This window comes from Mytilus galloprovincialis, chromosome 9 (genome assembly GCF_965363235.1).
Source record: "Mytilus galloprovincialis chromosome 9, xbMytGall1.hap1.1, whole genome shotgun sequence".
NCBI classification, from domain to species: Eukaryota; Metazoa; Mollusca; class Bivalvia; order Mytilida; family Mytilidae; genus Mytilus; species Mytilus galloprovincialis.
The window spans coordinates 53,712,913-53,730,326 of NC_134846.1; the positions used below are offsets into that span (position 1 = coordinate 53,712,913).

Consider the following 17,414-nt stretch of genomic DNA (forward strand, 5'->3'; position numbering starts at 1 on the left):
GTAAAAAAGAAGGGCACATGCTGAGCAGATGATTTTTGTTTTGGTAAGGGATTATCCCACATTTCAGTAGTAAACAACTGTCTGATAAGTGTATAACTGTTATTATGGTCATAACAGGGCATTAGTCTATCAAATTCTTCAATGTTTATACAGAATTAAGCAACAGGAGAATATTTTGGTTTCACTTTACTTTTTGATCTCGATGAAACCCTGTTGGAGATGCAGTACTGGATTTCGACAAAGAAAATCGACCTGAAATTTGTGTGATTTAATTTGAAATCAATAATTTTCATCAAAGAGGATCTTTGTTACATTATAGTTACATTTATTTTCCTTCTTGGGACTTCACATGCGATACATACCGTATATATTTGGATTCCGTACGCATCAAACATCCCACTCGACTCTCACCTTAGTATTATTCTTTTGATGGCGGTTTCAACCGATTCGTAATGTACACTGTAACTTTAAAGGGTGGATCACCCTGGGGATTTAGATTCCAGGGAGGATGTGATTTCAACGAACCAATTAAAATAGCAAAGGTAAGTTTAAAAATGTTTTTGAAATATGACAAAATACTGAAAACAGTTTTGGCTATCTAAAAGTTTACAAAACTTTTCTAATGTTATATTAGCACAAATAGAGAAATGCAGCAATATAAAATTATGAGTAACTTCCAAGCTACTTTTCAATGCAAGATTTTATTACAGTCCTATAAGAAGATTTAAATGTTATTTGCATTTATGCTTTAATGATCTTATATTTGTGTACAACTAAATGTACATGTTTGAATATCCAGGAAAAGAAACAAAAACAAACATTTAAAGACTACAACATACAATTTATATGTTATATAGCAGTTTGATTTCTTGTGTTAATTGTTTGAAGTGTAATTTAAGTAAATATACAAAGTATAATGTTTGTATTTATTATCCTATAAAATGTAAACATGCACTGATAGATTCACAAGAGACTGGTTTGGATGTGCTTGAGAGATTTTATAAGAAACTGAATAAAAATTTAAAACCATTAGAGATTTGTAGTGAATATTAGTTTTTTATGTGAACCTGATAATAGTAGTCAACATTCTGTTATTCTTAATAGATTATTCGTCAACATGAACAATTTTACTTTGAATTGATAACTTTATATTATTGTATTGTAGCATATTGTGTGAATATGAAAATAGTTGAATAGGTCACATTATTTGATAGTATAAAGTTTTATATAAGGTGTCCTATAAATGAAGCCCTTAAAAATAAATAATGTCTTTAATGATATTGAATAAGAATTACATAGCTTAAGAGAATTTGGATCAGTAACAGTGATAACGATTATGTATCTGATGAACATTTAGGTGTTTTTTGCATCATCATTTGAAGAAGTAGTTTCTTGACTCATATTTAATAAGATGATTAGGGTAATGTGAATGGTTCCATTGCTCTATCATGACTAGATCTGGCACAAGACAGGTAAATTTATTGTTTGGCATCAAACAGCATCAATCTTGCTGTTATAATCAAGGAAGTCATGTTCATCATAGCAGGCCAGGCTAATTAAAGTCTTCGTTTTTGGTTAATTAGCAACTATGTTAAATATCCCCACAGAGATGTATACACATGCTTGAAGTACATAATGTTGTGTCATAGTGTGTAGTGTTATACATTTTGGACCTTCTGGCAATATCTATAATTTTTTTAAAGCATTTTTATGCATTTTGAACAAACTAAATGCACTTTAAACATGTACATGTAAACACAAGAAATTAAAGACCAAATCAAAATGTTTTGCAAAATTTACTATTATACTAATCATAGCAACAGGACATGAAAAGTGGGCACAAGTGAGACATTAAAAAAGAGTGTAAATTCCTTACACCATAGGGCCATGTATGATTGATTTAAAGTACCCTTTATTTCATTATTACCTTGTACTTTTATTGCACACTTTTAAAACCTATTGAAAATATTAAATTTACAATGTACAATGGATGCATACAATGTAAATGTGTCTACTAACTAATTGTGATGCACTTGTCGCCTTAAAGAAGGAATTGTTAATTAAAAATTCCATTGTCTTATTAATATAATGAAGGTCATCTTCTGTTGAAGAAATACTGTAATTTTGTCAGTGTTATTTAAATTAAATAAACTCTACCCTATGTTGTCAATTTTGAATAACAGTTGTAAATTCAAAGCTTTTGTTACACTCTAGATAAGAGATCGGTGCTTTAAATGGGTGTTTGACCAGTGACATACCAGATACATAATTTGGGTTCATAACAACCAAGTATGAGTTGCAACTTTGAATTTAAAGTTTTCCTTCTTAACCATTTCTACAAAAATGATTTACGAGTTTTAAACAACCTGATTGCGCAGGTGTGTTTTTTTTTTTCGATACACAAATTTGTGGATAACACCCCCTCAAATAGGATTTTATCATAATCACAATAACATAGGTTATTGACAAGTAACAATTTCACTTTAGTTTAGATGAACAACCACAGGCTTTATACATATCACAGAAAAATATTTGATTTTCTTCCAAACTTTAAAACGTAGATTAATTAACACTTCACCATTTTCTCTGAAATGTAGGTTTCACTTTACCTAGAGAATTGAAGAATAATAAATGTAAATTTTCAGCTCATAAAAAATAAGATGATTGTTTATAACCAAATTTAAATGTTAGTATAATGTGAAATACATATATAAAATATTGATAGATATAAAATAAATTAAAGGATATTGCAAGTCCACATACATGTAGAAAGTTTGATAGAAATTAAAACATTTCATTCTAGTATTCATGGTATTGTACTGTTTTGATTAAAAGGAGGAATTAATCTTTTACACTTGTTGTATGCCAGACAGAAAGATTTAAATAATACACCCATGGTCACTGCATATTCTTTAATAATAGTTTAGAAGATGTATTTTCTTGAAAATCTCAGAAAGGTATGTAAAATATATATGAGTCAAGGGAATATTTGTGAAATAGCATTGCTGCAATAAGAATAAATATAGATTCCACAACTGCAACAAGTGTATAACGATATTTCTCCACTCGAGACAGTTAAATTTTAATATTTAAAGCACGAGGCTTGCCGAGCTTTTTAAATGATTAAAATTTAACTGTTGAGAGTGGAGAAATATGGTAATACACATGTTACAGTGGTGGAATCTGTTTCTCCAATGATTATTATCCTTTCTTTTCAAAGATTTGAGGAAAGTTGTGTACTTTTTGATGTGACGTCTTTTTTCATGACGTTACAATAAGAAAATTCAGAAGAAAGCAAGAAAATATAACGTCACAATTAAATTTCAACCAATCATTTGCCGAGAACAGATTTTTCACTAGTGAGGTGAAATATTTTTCTCACACCGGTCAGGAAATGTGAAAATAGCACAAAAATTAGAAAACCCTACTTCTTAATGAACAGACAGCCATGCTAGATAGCAATTAATCATTGGCAAGCTATATCTAGCATGTCTATATCACCCTGCATGTGCCCCTGAAAGCTGCTAATTGAGAGGTAATTGACAATCTGAAAATCAGACCTCAATTCCTCTTAATTTGCTGATGAATATTGAGTAATAACCATTAATATGACTAGTAACTTTTCACTCCTGACTCGCATTCACAGAAAAGTTAACCACATGAAAATGACTTAAAAAATGGGATTGTTTTGCATTTATTTAAGCCTCTTTTACAATCTGAAATTATTTCAAACTATATAATTGTACTGGTAGGGAGAATCCTCAAAATTTAGTCAATGATATATAATCTTAAAGGAATTGCACTGAATACATGTATATACTGACCCACTATTTCAATAGAGACATGATAATAATAATAATAATAATAATAATATAATAATAATTCTTTATTTAAAGAGGGTTACACAGTAAGCTGTAAAGCTAATCTTCCCTGAGGCCCTCATAAAATACAATGAAATATAACAAACAATTACAAAATATCAAACAGACACACATACATGAATAATGAAATAAAAAATTGTTATGAAATATACAATTTTCAAAACAGGTAAAAGTTACAAATTTATATATGACATGTATAGTATTGGCATCAACAATATCATAAGTTTGAGTAAGTGTGTGAAAATTATTATGCATATAAAAAACGCACAGCTTCTTAATGTTCCATCAAGTAATTTTTAAAATCTTTTTTGAATGAGCTTGTACTTGAGGTTGATTTTTTCAGGGATATTGGTAAGTTATTCCATAAAATAGATCCTGAATATATAAAAGATTTCTTATAAAGCTCTGTTTTGGCTTTTGGAACTTGTAAATTTTACAATAAATTTTATAATAAATGTGTTGTGGAATTTTTGATATTTCGAAAAATCCTTTAACTAGTATTGATTATCTTAAATATCTTGATAAAATTGGGTGTTTCTAAAAGTTAAATCTGGTGATTTATTCATATCTAAACTGACGTTTTATTATATAGTTCTCCTAATAGTAATCTTCATTTTTTTCCTATAATACATTTACAAATGTGTATAACTTTACATGTACATGTATATCATTATTAAGGTATCATTGTTGTTTTTTTTTTTTTTTTTTTTTTTTTATAGTAGAAGGTACATGTAACATTCCAACATTGAAGAGAAAGTTTCTTGGCAGACTTCTATTGTAAATAGATAATTAACTGAGGCCAATTCATCTTTACTGAATCAGAAAAATATGTTGGAAAATATTCAAAATAACTTCATAATTAACTGCATCAGTAAAAATTGAGATAAAACAATCGAAAGGCAATATATTGTACACTCAAATTTATATATAATGAGCATTTACCAAATCACTCAAAGTTATGTATGTATAAAGAAGTTAGCAACTAAACATTTAGATAACACACAAAAAACTGTGAATTATTCATTCAGATCATCATACATTTGTACTTGATAAAGCTCCACTCCAAGCTTTATAAATTGTTTGAAAATAATGGAACTTTTGGCAAAACCTTTCAAAAGTTTGGAACTTTGGATCCTCATCAGTGCTTTTCAACTTTGTACATGTACTTTATTTGACCTTTACAACTTTTTTAATTGGGCATCACTGACTAGTCATTTCTGCTGTGAGATGTAGATGTAACATGTTCCTTGTGTTCAAAATTTGAATTCGGGTACGGTTGTTTCTATGATGTGTTTATCAAGTTCAGTAACAGAGTTTGTGATTTACTTGAATAGTTGAAAGTTAAATGAATTGATGTCTCTGTAAATGTTTTTACATGTAGATGTACATGTAGATAGAATTTGTAAGACCTAAAAGTTTTCTATCAAATTACTAGCTTTAAAACACAATAAATATACATGTATGTATTTTATTTTATGTATTTGTATGATTTAATACTTTCACTATTTAGTGCAAATCAGTTTGCTAGTTTCAGGTAAATTGTTAAGCAAATCTGATCTTATTGTCTGCTTTCTAAATACATGTAGAACTAGCTTATAATTTATTGACAAATTAATTGTGTTGTACACAGTACTAAAATAGATAAAAGTGAAGATACAATAAAGTCCATTACTAGTATTTCCTGTCGTTGGAAATGAAATGGAAATTGACTTATGATAAGGGAGATAACTCTAGGGCCCCAGAACAAACAAAATACAGATTAAATTGTAGTTTGTTGTGTTATATTATTGAGTTGGGAAGTGGATAATTACTGGATTGATTGATGTTTTGACTCTGAATGATAACCTTGAATAATTTGTAAGAGATTTAAATCACCATGTGTTTGAAACCTAAAGCTCTATCCTCAGACACCTGATATACTTGTATAATTATGGTATTAAACTTCTAAATGTCTGCTCCATTTTGCCTTGGGATATGTATAAAATAGGACATATATGTTTATCACTTTTTCTAAATACCATTTAATTTTTATGACAGTTTTAAAAGATGAATGCATTTGTGATTTTAAAATTGTGGTTTATGTTACATGTAAATTTATTTTATATTTATGATTGTAAAGTTTTGGGCATGTGTATTAACTGAGTAAATACATGTATAAAAGCATGAAGATATTGATATCAACATGCTGGTAATATTTAATACATGTTTAGTTGCTTTCTTTCTAGGGGTAAAATATTGGACTAATCTGGTGCGTATGCATTAGATTATTTTCTGGTATACTCTCTGAAAAATCAACCATTTGTGTCATATCATTGCATCCTTGCATTATAAGAAAAAATAAATTTAAATTCACCTTCAATTTTGAAAAAAATCTCCAAATCTGTTCTAAGAAATCTAGCATTTGAAAGTAATAATGAAAAATGCTGTTTGATTGACATGATCACACGAGCAGTGTAGCTGAAATTTCAGAACAGAATTACAATCTTTTATTTAAAATTATGACTTTCGTTTAGAATTGTTTGAAAAATTGCACGTAAAGTCCTTGACCTTGGTGAAAACACTTGTTGCTAATTTAGACAGAATATTACCTCATTGTAAATTTGGTATCTCCCGAAAAAAGGCCACAAATAGACAGCAATTATCATATGCAATACAAAACCATGTAAAAATGTGTACAAAGGTATAGCATTAGAAATTATTATAAGAGATATAAAGACGTGTCATCTTGAAGAAAATTGTAGCATAGTTACAAATCACATCTCCATATTTATTTGAACAATGTAAATAGAGAGAAGAAGACAGGTGGTGTGACAATGTTTCATTGAGAATGCCAATTCTGAAGCTTTTTTATGCAGGTATAAAACCTTCAAAAAAATCTACACATGGTAATTTGTCAAACAAGTGTGGTTCTTCAGACTGTTCTTGATTCTATCTGTAATATTTCTGCAATAAAGTTTGATCCATCTGTCAATTTATGATAAGGTTCTATAGATAGCACATTGGTTTCCTTGAAAGCATCATTAGTATGAGGGAGTATGAATGAACTACTGTTTTATGGAGTCATGGCAATGACCTTAGGTCAGGTCTTGAAGAGTTCAAACAGTTTCTGATTACATCCTAGCTGGTGGCACTTTAAAGTTAGTGGCAAATTTAAATGTTAATTCCTCATAGACTTATTTCATTCTGTTAGAAGTTTGGATGTTGTGATTATTTATCTGCTGTTGCTTTAACAACATTCTTTAGTGCTGTTGGATTGATTTGTACAAGCCTAGAGTAAGTGTTAATGTTTTCTGCATGTGATAATTACTTGACATATATTGTGTAACAGTAAACTGGTACCTAATAGAGATAGCAGTAGGGTAACATTGTTTATATCTCACTTTAAACAATTACTGTAAAATTTGCACCTGTAAGTTAGTATATATATATAGAGTTTCACAACTATATCATGTGCTGTATATAGTGTATTTAAAAGTTGTGATTTTTAAGATGTAAAGTGAGCATAAACTGTTGAATGGGGAAACTTGTTCAAAGTAAAATATTAAGATATGATAGTATTAATGTTTGAAACATTCAGAGTTTACGGCTATAAAATATGTAAATCCATATTTTGAAAACTTAAAATTTGGCATGGAAAGCAAAACTTATGGTAGATAATATGATAAGGGAACAGTTTCAACATGTGATGTCTAATAATGACGATATATGAAAAAAGAGATGTGGGGTTTATCTCAATGAGGCAGCAACTTAAAAACAAAAGACCAAAAATACATCTAAAGGTCAATTTACAATCTTCAACTCTTATCTCTATTTATTTCTGTGGATTGATGTCTCATTTGGTTTATTCCCCATGTAACCTTTCATTCAATCTTCATCCTTGGTGAGCAATCATTAATGCCATTATTCAGTTTAAAATCCTAGTGACTATAATCCCTCTTACTTAGTGGTCAGTCTTTATCTTCAATGGGGCCTAAATGGTGGCCAATGGATCTATGTTGTATAGCTACTGAATCACCCGCCTGTAAACACTGAGGGTGTGAGTTTGAATCCGAACTTGACAGGAGCACTCAACTCCAATCTGATTTGACTGAGATTTTCAGTTTTCCTATACCAAAGTGGTTCTCTCTGGCCATGGGCACTCCTGTTACCTCCACCAATAAAAACAGACTGCCACTAAGTAGCACAATAGTGCTGAGAGTGGTGTTAATCACCTTAAAATCAATCCAATCATTCTCAGAAACCAATCTTTAATCTTAGTATCAGTGACTCATACTTACTTTTAAAAGTGCTCGCTCAGTTGTGAATCTCTTGGAAAAAATGATATACCTACAGTATTAGATTTATTTTTGACACTTGTTGAATATAAGTTTATCAAGCTGTGAGTCAGTTTTAATGCATTTTGTGTTATTTTTAGATTTTTAAAACTATTTATGTATTTTAAACATGCATTTATGTATATTATATCAGAAGGTTGTTGGAATCATGAAATTTTTGAGATATTAAAATTGTGCCGACAGAAAGTCTGTTTTTATAAATCAGCTGTTTCCGTTACCTTTTTACTAAATTCTAAGATTTAAAAACTGAGGCAAAGCTGATATATTTTTTATATTTTGACACTGACATGGATAATCTTATCATTTTTAAGAACAAGATGGTTGCATCACTTTGGAGCCACTCCAGGAATGATTTTATGCTTGGTGTGATGCCAATCATTAGGTTATAGGTACACTATGTAATATGTCTTTCATTAATTACACACTATTGAGAGAGTTACAGACATCATATTGTATGTGTGTCTGAATCTTTTGATAAATCTGGCTTAGGGGAGGGGGTTTGGGGGTTTGTTTATATACTTTGCCTGAATAACAATTAAATCAATGATTGAACTTTTTTAATTTTTTTTCATAAAGAGTGATGTGATGTACAATTTTGATGAATGCATATATGTTAGAGATGTTTGATGATATTATGGGCATTCACTGATTTTATTGAGACAAAATCTAAACTTCTTGTTCTCAAAAGACCACTGGTATATCTTACAATATGGTATGGATTTTGTTCATTGTCGAAGGCTGTACAGTGCCCTATAGATGATTACAATACTGTCCTTTGATGTCAGTCAGAAAGTTGTTGCATTGGGATAAAACCTCATTTCCTTATTTGAAGTTTTAAAAGTAAAATTGAAATGTGCTTATGGAGCCGTTTATAGCTTGCTGTTCGGTGTGAGCCAGACTACATGTTGAAGACTACTTTGACCTATAATGGTTTACTTTAACAAATTGTGACTTGGATGGAGAGTTGTCTAATTGGAACTCATATCACATCTTCTTATATCTATATATTAGTAACTGTTTAAACCTTCAAAAAAAAATACAGGAGAGTACCTATATATATTGCTGACATTCATGTTATTTACGGTCATTAAGATAAGGGAGTTTACCTTGACAGCATGCGGTCAGTTATTTCTCATCTCTTTCTTGGTGATCAGTGATCATTGACCTTTCCCAAAATAGCATTACCTCATAACACTCACAAGGTTCTTTGTGCTGTTATACATCATTATTTTTGAAGATTTCTTGATGAAAATAAAGGTATATACTTGCTATGATGCACTCACCTTTAAGATGAAAGTAGTGCACGTTAAGTCAGTTTGAATTCTTATGGTAAGGCAAGAGACAAGCAAACAAAACTGAAAATGCTAAAATCTGTTAACTCCATACAGAGAGAGAGTCCCTAGGCCTACTCCCGTATAGAATGATAGAACTTATTTGGCATGAATAATTTATTAGGGCAGATATACAGTTATTGATGAAATCAGACAAACAAATTAGTATGAAGCATTGATAGTCCCAGAAAAGGGGGGTTCCATCCTTCAGAACCCTACTTCCCCTTGGATCTACCACTGTACTACCCGGTACCCAACAATTTGCATTTTTCAGGTCAAATGTCTGCCACTGACCTGTGGCTAGAAATGAAATCTTCAAGTTTCAGTCTACACACCTTTTGCTTTTTATCAGCAAGGATTAGTACTGGCGGAGATTGTTGTGATATACTAAGGTGCAGATAAGTTTGTTCTCTCTTAACTATCTGTGTAGGCTATCCACTTCTAGTGTAAGATGATGAGAGGATGATCACCAACTGTGTTATAATGATGTGATGACAAGATTGCTGTTAAAAAAAATATGATTCATGAAGGATTAGCACAGCTTGATAATAGATATCATCAAATAAATGTGTCTGAATACACACTTCTTATGTCCATACAAATTCATCTGTAACCACTTAACTCATAGATGTTTTGCTCTATACTCAAACTTTTACCTCTTAACATGGTTATCAACAACTTCATACCTTTTTTACTACAAAGACTTTGAAGTGTTTCACTGTGTGTACATAGAATGACCTCAACAGAACTAGTGAAGCATTTGCAAAAGTTTTGTATGTACATTTTTCATGAGTTTAATTTGGTGTTCTCTAGTTTTTAGAGGGAACTCTGTGGCTGAGTGGTCTTATAATAAAATGGATCTTCAATATTGATCCCTAGCCTATCAACACTGAGGTTGTGTTTTTACAACTTCAATCATAATTGACTTAGATTTGTAGTGTCAGCTTCAGGGGGGCTCCAGAGTTTTGAATCCCCCCTTTTTTGAGAGGATCAATGCATTCAAATGGGGACATATGGTTGGAAGCCCCCGTTTTAAAAATGGCTGGATGTGCCCCTGATTTGCCAGTTATCCTGCAGTAGGTTGTTATTTCTACATAGGTATTCCAGCTTCATCCACCAATAAAAACTGTTTTCCATCATACAGCTAAGAGTTCTAAAAGTAAAAATGATGTTTGTCACCAACAATCAATCAAAAGTAATTGGTAAATATAAGCCTATGCAGCTAACTCGACACCACTGTTGTAGGGTTTTCTCTGGTCAGAGCATGTCTATAATGGCTAGATGTTACTGGGTTATACAATTTTGAATGCCTCCTTTATAACTTTGAAAATTGCAAATGTTTCTGTTTACACATTCTGACTTAACTTATCTAAAACTAGCAGTGATTTCAAATGCTATTAATAAGTATTTAAATGTATTATAAAATTTCCTAATTTAAGTCACATTTTATTCACCATGTGCTTATTCTAAAATGATGATAACACAACCTAGGTGTGAATATCAAACCATGATTATGCAGATTGGACAGAGATAAAAAGTTGCATGTGACTTTTATCATAACATTTTCTAAAAAGTGAAGCATGCAACTTTCATAAGTAATGAGTAATAGTAGTGTTTACAAAGTACTCTTTGTACTTAGTCCACTTGTACCACTGTGCAACAGCTTATAACACATATAGTAGATAAATGGTATTGTCTGTCCTCTTGAAACTCTTGTTTTGTTCTTGTATGAGTGTTCTTTAACACCATCAAACAAAAAAAACATTGTTTATGATGAAAAACAAAATATCTTCTTAAGACAGTGATTCATGAAAGATTAGCTGATCCTGATGAAAGATGCCTATTCAATAAAGCATTAATATTACTCTTTCATTTACTTCCCTGTTGACTTCTGATGTCCATTATTATCAGAAACTTTGTGGTATCTTTTACCACTTTATATCATATAAAACATTATTTATTTACTGCTGGGTAGTGATCTCTTTATCTGTTTTTATCTATTACACTTGCAATGGATCAAAGAAGCTGTGAATGTACATCAAGGAGACAGCAACCCAATGACATCTAGAGGTCGACTCATCCTAGAGGTCATCATATGTTCAATATATATGTTAAATTCTAAGACTAATAGCCATTTCTAGGGGGCAACTAGGAGATAGCACATGATTGCAAATGAGACAATTTTCTCTAAAAAACAAAAGGATGAGTGTGTTAACAAATTTAAATATCTATCATATCTATGGCCATCAATATAGAGTAAAACCAATACCTTATAGTATGCAATAAAAAGGCCTATGCTCGGCCTATGAAGCATGGTCAATCACTGTTTTCACTGTTTGATGTTTACCGATACATTTTTTTCTTTTCATAACTGAATAGCGTTAAAACGTGGAAACTGGGGTCAAATTAAAGTTGCATAAATATAGGTTCAAATGCTTTAAATCATTGACTTCCATACTGATTATACATTTTTATGCCCCACCTACGATAGTAGAGGGGCATTATGTTTTCTGGTCTGTGGCTCCGTTCGTTCGTTCGTCCGTCCGTCTGTGCGTCCGTTCGTCCGTCCGTCTGTGCGTCCGTTCAGGTTAAAGTTTTTGGTCAAGGTAGTTTTTGATGAAGCTGAAGTCCAATCAACTTGAAACTTAGTACTCTTGTTGCTTATGATATGATCTTTCTAATTTTAAAGCCAAATTAGACTTTTGACCCCAATTTCACGGTCCACTGAACATAGAAAATGAAAGTTGGAGTTTCAGGTTAAAGTTTTTGGTCAAGGTAGTTTTTGATGAAGCTGAAGTCCAATCAACTTGAAACTTAATACACTTGTTGCTTATGATATGATCTTTATAATTTTAAATCCAAATTAGACTTTTGACCCCAATTTCACGGTCCACTGAACAAAGAAAATGAAAGTGGGAATTTCAGGTTAAAGTTTTTGGTCAAGGTAGTTTTTGATAAAATTGAAGTCCAATGAACTTGAAACTTAGTACATATGTTCCCTATAGTATAATCTTTCTTATTTTAATGCCAAATTAGATTATTACCCAATTTCACGGTCCATGGAACATGGAAAAGGATAGTGCGAGTGGGGCATCCGTGTACTTTGGACACATTCTTGTTTTTTTATATTTGAGACTTATTTGACAAAATTTAACCAAATTGGCAGATTTGAATTTTTTTTAATCTTTAGTGTGAACCTTTATCAGTTATATTTTGGAATGAGTAGTTCAATATAAGTTAACTGAAAGTAGAACCATTGTTATGATGCTGCCTTTGATATGGGAACGTGCATTAATGATTTAACTTTTGACAAGTTTTTTTATGTGTGATATTAAAGATTTCTCTACCTGATGAGACATGATGTAATCAAGTATGCAGGTGAAAAAATAAAATTAAAAAGACTTATTTATCATAATATGTAAATTGACGTACGAAATACCTTTAACAAAATTTGATTTATAATCCTTAAATATTTTATCACATTATGTTCAACTAGTTTTTCTCAGGATTTTCACATAAGGTAAGATATGTTCTCTTCTGATTTCTAAATCCATTTTCAAATTTTGCAAAAATTAGTAAAAAGAGCTGTAATTAAAACTGAAGGAATTTTAAAAAAGGAAAGAGGCACTTTTTTGTTTTAAGGTTATAGTTTATATTTCATGTGGAAAAGGGGAGTGTTTATCCAAAACCTCTAGCTTGTTTTTGAATTTTAAAGGACTGATGTTTAGGGAAGTTTTACTGAAAAATTTCCAAATGTTAACCGAAACTTATTTAAATTTGTACCTAACTAATAAATGAAAAGCAAGTAGGGTTCATTTAATGTATGATTTACAAGGATTGGGAAACGTTTCGGATAAAGATGGCTGCCTGATGGTTATGGAAAAAGCTTGTAGTGGTTAAAAGATAACCTTTAACTCCAGACTTGGTAAATTTATTTCTAGTGATGAAACGACAATACCTTTTAGCATCAAGGTCAGAGGTCAAGGTTCAAGGCTCTGATAGGATCATGAAACAGACGTGTGTGCACTGTATTTGTCTGCCTCAAGGGTCCAATTATCATCATACCTAATTTATAGATTTACATTGAGATTGAATAAATTTTATTTTGGTGTCAAGGTCAAACTTTTATTTCAAGTCAAGGTTATCTGATCAATTAAAATCAACTATTCACAGTGGCTGTTCATGAAATTTTTCATAAATGGCGACCCACTGACGGCTAAGATGGGCCCCACTCTGGACATGCTTCAGTGATTCCCTATATAATCAACTAATTTTTTCCCAGAAAATGGTGGACTGGCCCCCCTGGGTTCCCCCTCTTATTCAGATTATGTTGATATCATGTGGATGCTGTATTGACATGGCCTTGTTAAATAACATATATATAGATATTTAGGATACAACTGAATAAAATACCAAATGTTGAATACTCTAAAGATCTACCAGTCTACAAAAGAATTAAAAGGTATTGTAAAATTCCTGAGAATCTTGTGATCACCTAATTGAATCAATTAACAATCAATAAATTTCTTATCTAGACCTATTTCTTAGCCTGAAGAATCATGCGTATCAAAGGCACTAAGTTAAATTGCTTATTTTTTAAATAACTTAATACCTTGAGAATTTCATAGGGCATATTGTATAAAGAGAAACAAGTCACCCAAGCCAAATTACAATCTCATGCTCAAGTGATAATTGTGTAATTTAATTGATGAGTTCTGTGAGAAGTTTGTAGTTGTATCTTTAAAGACAATTGTTCATTTTGATATTTGGATTTTTGTTGTTTGTTAAGAAAGGTAAGTTCCATACATTTGCCTTTTTCAACAAGTTGTTTTCTGAAATCTGGAACAAACTGACTTTTACTGGATACATTGAATGTCGAAAACTAAAATCATTTTTCAAAATACTAGTGGTCACATCACAAATAAAGATATCTTGGTTTTCCTTGTAAGTTAATTATATTTTTGCAAGGTACTATCAGATTATTACATGGCATTTTTCATATCGCATGTATTATCAGCTCTAGGTTCAATATCAGCCCAAGAGCCGCATTTAGAAAAAAATTTATTTTACACAATATACTTTCAAGTATCCAAATAATATTTTTGTACACTACTTTGTAATGTTTCACTGAAAATGTAGCATTGAGGTGTATTTTCCGGAATTTGCTGAGTATCACCGGAATGCCATGTGATAACGTTACGGAAAGGCATGTGATAACGTTCGAAGCATGTGATAAACTTTTCATATCAGCCCGCTAAGCACCAATTCGAAAAATATGGAATTTACTTTAATTTAATTCTATTATACAGTAAAAATCATATGTTATTTATTCTAAGTACAATGTATATGATAATAGGGTATATCAACCTAAATGCTATGAATATTTTGCTTGTCTGTCAAAAAAACAATTTTTAAAAATTAGTTCCCCTTTGACGCAAAAACTCATCTCCACTTCAAATTCAAGTGGGGCAGATACAATATGACAATAAAGTTTGCACTAAATTCAAAATAAATACTTTGATCAGCACATATATACATTTAGACTTTAAGTTTTCCAAAGAAATCCCCTGATTTTTGCAGTATGAAATATGAATACCTGTCAGGTGCATGATGGAAATATTAATATATCATTATGATATTTAAACTTGTTTCAATATAAATGCAGATAAAAGACCTATTGAATTTGATTTTTATCAAAGTTCAATTTGAATTTGATGTTTATCAAATATTGAATGTATGATAAAATCAATTGCACGTATAAATAGCACAGCAAGAGGAAAGATAATAAAATATTATACAAATATTTCAGTCTTTTGGAAAAAAATTATGTTTCCTTCAATATATCATCAAGGGGGAAAGATCATGGTTTAAGAAGGCTTAAGAAGAAAATCTCATTTTAATTGGTCAGATATTATTAAGGGATTATGAAAGGGTGTAGTAATCCAAATGTTTAATGGAATAACACTATACTACTAGTATTATAATACATACATTGTAGAAGTACAAATTATATTGATAAATATGTTTGTAGTAAATGTATATCTAGTTAAAATAATACTGAGGGTTTATTTTAATGGGATTATATGTATATGGAATAGTAGTGTTCAATATTATACTAAGTCGGGGTTCATTGTACTGGTCGGTAAAACAGCTTATTTATTTTTCAGTGGTTAATAATACATTGTACAGATAAATAAGTTCAAGATCAAAGGCCTGGTAGACCTCAAAGCTCCAACATTATTGTCAAACACAAAATAAGTATCCATCCTATTTTTCACTCTTTGCATGCCCTATCACAAAACAAACTGCTTTAAAAGTTTTACCAATTGCAGCCCTTTTTGTCCTTTTACGTTATTTCATGGAAGTCTTTTGGTACAAATTTTCTCTCTGTCATATGTCCATTGTCCATGACCTCATTTATTATGGTTCAGGGACTGCTAATATCATGTGAATTTCTCACTTATGAGAACTAGTAGTACGATAATGATATCTGGTACATGTATGTATATGGATTCATTGCAGGATTTATTTTAGACAGGGTTCACCTGAGCTTGACCTCATTTCATGCATCAGTGATACAGATCATGGAAGTAATATTACTTCCATGTACAGATTAAATAAACTCATCATAAAAAAGTTATTTGATTGGGTTCATTTTGTAGATACTATATAGAGCAGTAGGTCAAGTTTATTGATTGTTTGGTTGTTCATATCAGTCTGGGAGATTTTATCTGACCTTGACCTCATTTTCATGGTTCATTACTCAATGTTGTTTTCATGCATAGATCTGTTTCTATGATGTAAGCAGTAGGTCCATTATATTTAGTGTATGGAATAATTGTAATGTGTTTTTGTTAGTCTAGCTGGGTTCATCTGATTTTGACCACCATTTACATGAATGGCTAATAATGTTGAGTAAATGAGATACTTTTAGTAATGCCTTCATCTTCAAGGCTTTCAATATCTAAGATAAAGCATATGAGCCGTTTCAGCATGTGCCCTTTTGGTTATTCCGATCTGGTAATTTAAAGATTTTTGTACCATACAACAAGTGAAATGGGTCATGCTGACAACTCACAAAACTACATCATCTTCAATATAATTCTTTACTTTCATGACAAATGCCAATAATGACATTTTATCTCTCTGGGTATCTAGTCTTGAAAAACCCTATGACAACCCTTGTGTTTATCAGGTTTCACTGTTTTATGTCAAAATTGTTTGCATTTTAATAATTTTCACCTTCTGAAATTAATATTCTGGAGCAACCATATTTGTATAGTAGTATTCTAAATATGATAATTAGACATGAAACCCATAACATTTATTTCATGTTTAACAACCGAAAAATTATGTCAGGTTTAAATAGTAAGTTACTACTGTTTGTAGATATTGATCTATGATATAAATAAAGGTTTTTATATCGATTCTTGTGTGTAAATTAGTTGTAAATTGCATCTAGGTAATCTTAAGGTGTCTTCTCAAGTTCTGTTAAATATTACAAAGATATATGGGGGTAACTGGTACCCTGTTATATAAGATCTGTAGGTCAAACTTAAAGCAGTTGATGTTATATATAGTTTCATACTTTTATTATGGTCTTGAAACTAAAATCTGTTAATCACGTTTGATATAATAAGGAGTAATAATCTTTTTACAAAATTCACAAATATAAGGGTTCATCATATGTAACTAAACATCAGATCGCCTTTGAAATAGGCTGATCTGGGGTTTTGAATGTTTTGAAATTGAAATTGTCCTGAATATGGATGAAATATTGTACTATACATTAAGAAATGAGACTTATTTGTAGTAAAAGTTTTGGCATATTTATTGTGAATTAGATGGAGAGTTGTCTCATTGGCACT

General features: G+C 30.8%; 1 protein-coding gene across 28 annotated transcripts in view; it reads left to right on the forward strand.

Annotated features, from left to right (window-relative positions):
* Window positions 1-77: 77 nt before the first annotated feature.
* The window catches only part of LOC143045293 (uncharacterized), a 127,456-nt gene continuing 110,119 nt past the window's right edge, over window positions 78-17,414 (forward strand). For all 28 annotated transcript variants that reach the window (XM_076217701.1, XM_076217710.1, XM_076217708.1 and 25 more), the window contains exon 1: window positions 78-542. In XM_076217701.1, coding sequence (XP_076073816.1) covers window positions 453-542 — 90 coding nt within the window. In that variant the 5' untranslated portion in view covers window positions 78-452. The remainder of the gene's footprint in view (window positions 543-17,414) is intronic.